The sequence below is a fragment of the Callionymus lyra genome, chromosome 16 (genome assembly GCF_982586985.1).
Source record: "Callionymus lyra chromosome 16, fCalLyr1.hap1.1, whole genome shotgun sequence".
Lineage (NCBI taxonomy): Eukaryota > Metazoa > Chordata > Actinopteri > Syngnathiformes > Callionymidae > Callionymus > Callionymus lyra.
In genome coordinates this window covers 7056117-7062116 of record NC_141833.1, presented here as the reverse complement: position 1 = coordinate 7062116, position 6000 = coordinate 7056117, and the positions used below count along the sequence as shown (strand labels likewise).

The following is a 6000-nucleotide window of genomic DNA, read 5'->3' as shown; positions in this document are numbered from 1 at the left end:
AGAAGTACCATGGCTACTATTGCTAGTACTACTCCTCCTACTACTACCAACACTTATTCTACTACTAACACAACAATACTTTTACTTCCACTTTTATTACTACTACTACAAGTACCAGTTATAGTACTACCACTAATACTACTACTACTTTCACTACTAGTACTAATAACACTAATCCTCCTAGAAGTACCATGACTACTATTGCTAGTACTACTCCTGCTACTACTACTGGCACTTATTCTACGACTACTAGATAGATTTATAGATAGATGGATTGATACTTAGATAGATGGACAGATACTTGGATAGATACTTGATTGTTCCCTCGAAGTAGAAATTCCATAGTCAAGAAAAAATAAAACATCCATCCATACAAACATCCATAAATAAAAAAATGTAAAACATCAAATAAATACATGAATACCATAAATACATACAAATCATATACAAATAAATAAATACATAATTAAAAAGTTGTCAACAAAAAGTAAAAGTGCATGTTAAGCATGAGAGTGAGATAATACTAATACTACTAGTACCATTTATACTACTACTACAAGTACCATTTATGCCACAACTATTACTACTACTACCACATATATTACTACAAGAACCACTACAACTATAGCGGCAACTACTTCTAGTACCACTTCACTGATACTACTATATGTACCACAGCTAATACTCCTAATACTACTACTTATACTGCCACTATCACTTAACTACTACAACTATTACTATTTCAACTTTTTTTTTACTACTACCAGTACCACAAGAAACACTTCTACAACTAAAGCTGCAACTACTTGTAGTACCACTACCGCTGATTCTACTACAAATATCACTGCAACCACTACTATTTCCACTAATACTACTAGATGTACCACAGCTATTACTCCTAATACTGCTACTAATACTACCACTATCACTTAACTACTACAACTATTACTACTTCCACTTTTACTATTACCACCAGTACCACGACTTGTATTACCATTACTTTCAGTACTACAACCACTGATAGGTACCACTACCACCACCCCCCCTACTCCTTCTGCTACTACCAGTACTAATACCTCCAAACTAATGCAAGTACCACTTCTAGTACTAGATTTTCATGTTTTGATTGTTTAAGCGCTTTGTGACCCTGGTCTGGAAAAGCGCTATACAAATAAAAATTACTTACTTACTTACTTACTTACTACTACTACTACTACTACTACTATGAAGGAGCTGTCTCACCTGCAGTTGATACAGAACTCTGCAGCGAGAATTCTGACCCGCTCTAGTAGAAGAACTCACATTTCTCCGATCCTTAAATCTCTTCAGTGGCTTCCAGTTTCTTTCAGGATCAACTTTAAAATTCTGGTTCTTACTTTCAGATCTATTCGTGGTCAGGCTCCTCCTTACATCAGTGATCTGATCCAGCCTTACACCCCAGCTCGGGCTCTGAGGTCTGTGGATCAGAATCTACTGATGGATCCTCGGTTCAGGACCAGAGTAGATAAATCCTTCCAGGCTGTTGCTCCTAAGCTTTGGAAGAATCTTCCTCTCTCTCTGTGTTTGATGATCTACTGATTCCTTCAAAAAACATCTTAAAACACTTCTTGCAGGCTTTTCCTTGATTTTCTGAGACTCCTGTGTTTGTCTTATGTGTCTTGATCTTTTAAGTATATATTTTATTGAGTATTGTTTTGATTGTTTACAAATATAAATTACTTACCTACTTACTACTGCTACTAGTTATATAACTACTACCACTGCTACAAGTGTACCTGTAATCATAGTATATTAAAAAACATTTCTATGAAAGCATTGTGTAATGACTTTAACAACCTTCATAATATTTTTTTGTCAACAAGATTGTTTTCAAGGTACTGCTGGTAAAGTATTCATGGTCATCACTGCCCCTCAGTGTTCTCCTACAATACTGCACCATCATCAATGATGATGATGATGATGATGATGTGTCACTTGTGTCCGGCCTGACCGACTGTCATGAGTAACGACTAATCGATATGTCTTCACTCAGTAGGTGAAGTGCAGGTTATTATTATTAAGTGACGTATCCATCCGTCATGTTTGAAGACGACAGCTTAGTGCAGGAGAAACACACAGTGATATTATTAACGGTTCTATTAGAATTAATAATAAATGTATTCATTGACGACTGTTTGTACCGCAGGGATGTGTGTGTGCGTGTGTGTGTGTGTGTGCGTCCGCCTCCTCTGTTGCGCAGCCGTGCCGCATGACTCACACGCAAACTGCACGGATGTAAACAGGGGGCGGGCTCAGGTAGGCCTAACCTGTAGGCGCGCAGCCAATGGGAAGCGTCCTCCGCTTTCTGTCCGTCGCTCGTGATTGGCTGCTCGCCGCGTCGATATGCTGCAGCAGCAGCGGCGAGGAGGCGATTTTTTTTTCTCCACAAGAAGCGAGAGAAGAGAGAAGGGAGGAGGGGAAAAAATGATTCATCTGTCATCGGCGAATGTGTGCCCGCTCTGACACCCGACGCGATTTTTAGAGGATCTTTATTTTAAACAAAAACAACAACAACAAAAAATAAGCGGCGGTCGCTCGTCTGATCTTCAGCACTGGACAGCGACAGCCGGGGACGCGTCCTGAGACAGGGTAAGCTATAGCAACAGCATCCCCCCATCCTGGACCTGTTTGATCGACGTTGTGTCTGCGTGGTGGTGGTGCGTTCAAGAGCACGGATGCTAGCAGTGTGTTTGCAGCTCGAATGCCCTTGAAAGTACAAGCGGGTCGTGGGGTGGGTGGGGGGGATATGAGGAGTGGGTGGGTTATATGGCGATGTTGCAACTGCGCAATTGTCTTGTCTCTTGACGTCTCTCTCTGTGTGTCTCCCCCAACAGTCTGACAAGACCCTTGCTTGGCTCCATGACTGCACTACATCCACAACTACATCCCGGACTAATATAGCAACCACATCCCCCTCCTCCTCCTCCTCGTCCTCTTCCTCTTCCTCTTCCTCCCCCTCCTCCTCTCGGGGCTGTCTCTCTCTCTCTCTCTCTCGCTGAATCCCTTCCCGACTAAAGGCATCATGGGTAACCGTGGCATGGAGGAGCTGATCCCGCTGGTCAACAAGCTGCAGGATGCGTTCAGCTCCATCGGCCAGGCCTGCAACCTGGACCTTCCCCAGATCGCCGTGGTGGGCGGCCAGAGTGCGGGGAAGAGCTCGGTGCTGGAGAACTTTGTGGGCAGGTACTGTTGACCAGCAGAAATAGGATAATCCTTTGACCTGCAGGGGATGACATAAGAAGCCTATCTCTCTCTCGCTCGCTCTCGTGAGGGCTTCGGGAAACCAGCACAATGCTTTCATGATGGCTCCTAGAAACAAACCAGGGAGGCTTTTATTTAGGTTACAGAGTCACCTTGGGGATCCCAGCACAGTAGAATCCACACTCCTCAGACGCCCTAGAAATATCCAAATACATGACCTTTAAGCTAAAATGCATTTTTGTCCTCTAACAAACCTTATTTAGCTAACAGAACAGACTCATTTGTCAGGGTCCACAGATTCCGAAAAAGTCCTGAAAAGGCATTGCACTCATGAATCTAAAATTAAGTCATTAATTGGCATTAAAATTTCTTAAATCACATTTTCTAAGGTTTTAAAATATTTTCATATACACCTTATTTTTGTTTAAAATCTTAAAATATGTGGTTACATTTATTTACTTATTTAATTTTTTTATTTTTATTTGTGCAGGCTTTTCCTTGATTTTCTGGAACTCCTGTGTTGTTCTCAGTGTTATCATGACCTTTAAAGTATATACTTTATTGAGTATTGTTTTGATTGTTTAAGTGATTTGTGACATACATTTACTTCATGGCTGAAAGCGACAAAAAATACACTGTGAAGGATCATTTTAAAAATAAATCCAGTGGGAATCAAGGAAAACTTTTCAGTTGAGTGAAAAAATTATGTTTATTTAATGAACATTTTGGAACAATTTTCCATAACCCTATGTTTATCTTTTTGGCATATTGTTGTCTTCAATTTAAATTAATAATGTATTAAATAAATATTGAATTTAACTTGTCTTGAGCTTTAGGGATCCTGTTTTCAGCCATACTCTTTGAAGCAAATCTAACTTTAAACGACACATTTCAGTACATTATATAATCACTTAAATTAATGAAATATGAAATCATGTTGTCTCTAATGTTTAAAAATGTTTTTCTTTATCTAAATAATCGTGTAGCTTTTCTTTTGATTCCTCAATATTTTTTCTAAATTTTTTCCCAACATCTCTGTGGATCATTCAGGTATTTTCGAAGATAAACGGCTTTGAAGATCATTTTCTTTGTTATTTATAGCAAGGGCGGAGAATTAAAACTTCCTCAGGTGCCACCTTTTATACAATGGCAGTTGTGAGCGGCCATCAAGCCTAAAAAGTATTAAATTCAACTTAAATTAAGTATAAAATCAAGTATTAACATAAAGCTAAATATGCTATAATTATTATTTTATTATATTTTATAAAACTTTTTAAAAATCTGATATAAAAGCATTTTTCATTAACAAATATTTTTTATATTCAGTTTATGCTTTATTGGGGCAATAAATAGTGAAATCAAAGAAAAAAATGATGTTATCGACATATATTGAAAATGGAAATAGTTAATAAAACTGAATATTAAAAAATGGTTAGTTTCTATGTAATCTTCGACCTCACGAGGGCCACACAAATACAGTCAATGGGCCACTTACCTTACCTTACATTTGGCCCCCAGGTCATACTTACTTATTATCTGATATATAGTAATAAAAAAATTAAAAAAATCTAACAACAAAAATAAAATAAAAAAAACAAGTATATATTAATTAAAGTGTTCAGGAAAAAGGATAAAAGATAAAGAAAAAAAAAAGTTCTATGCCAAATTAGTCTTTTTTTTTAAAAGCCATTTCAAAAGAATTGCATTCAATTAATATTTATAGGTCCATGTAAATCATATCTACTGTGTTTTATCCTGTAAGAAAACGCACCTTTATTGAAAAATATTATGTTTGTTCATCATAAGCCATTAAAAAAGCTACTAATGCACATAAACACTCTCTTTATAAATATGTTACACAACTCATTTTACACACTCACAAAACACAATAACACAGAATTATTAGATTTTTTTTATGATTCAAATAATTTTGTAGGCACCAAGTTCATGATAATGTGGATAAAATACTTTAAATCCTTTACACACTTTAATCGACAAACATATGAAGTTATGCACAAGTAGGAGTTTTTCAGGTACAGCACTCAATTAAATTTAGCCTTTTCTATCTCTTTTGTTCCAGTTGTCCTCATGCAATCACCATAGAAACGAGTCTCATAAATGATTGTTTTTTTGCCAGCATCACTTTGAGGAAACTCTCATTATTCACAGTAGAAACAAACAGACTAGATCACGATTGTGTTTGACTCACAAGTCGACACTTCTGGTATTGATTTGTCCTGTTCCCATTGACGCTCGCGATGCTGAGCAATGCTCCATCTGTGCGGACAGATCTCCCTGCGAGAAGCTGAATGGACGAGAAGGCGTGTCGTTTTAAATTCACGACAATTGGCAGATCAAGCATCACAAATCAATTCTGGCATCTGTGAGAAGCATATAAAATGATAGTAAAGGGGGTGTATTGGCAAGAATCTGGCGATACGATACGCATCACGATACATGGACGATAAGATTTATTGCGATGCACTGTGATAATGTAGGGACAAGGATATATTTGTAGTATTGTCCGTGTACTTTACTCTGGTGGCAGAATTTACAGACAACATGACTCTTGACGTCGTAACTGCTTTAATTTGTTTTGAAACCAAAATATGTCCAAACATCAGCTTTAAAAGCTTATTGAGTCGATTGTATCCTCTCGTTCTCAGTCATAAACAAATACTGCTACTACTACTATTACTACTAAAATGAAGTGTGATGCTGATGATTTAAACTGACATGCCCGGATAAACAAATACTACT

The 6000-nt window shown here is 37.5% G+C and overlaps 1 protein-coding gene across 2 annotated transcripts in view; it reads left to right on the top strand.

Moving 5' to 3' along the window:
* Positions 1 to 2440: 2440 nt before the first annotated feature.
* dnm3b (dynamin 3b) overlaps positions 2441 to 6000 on the top strand; it is a 28709-nt gene continuing 25149 nt past the window's right edge. The window contains exons 1-2 of one of the 2 annotated variants that reach the window (XM_087811779.1): positions 2441 to 2628; positions 2874 to 3222. In XM_087811779.1, the coding sequence (XP_087667905.1) occupies positions 3062 to 3222 (161 nt within the window). In that variant the 5' untranslated portion in view covers positions 2441 to 2628; positions 2874 to 3061. The remainder of the gene's footprint in view (positions 2629 to 2873; positions 3223 to 6000) is intronic. The other variant, XM_087811778.1, reaches the window with a different exon arrangement.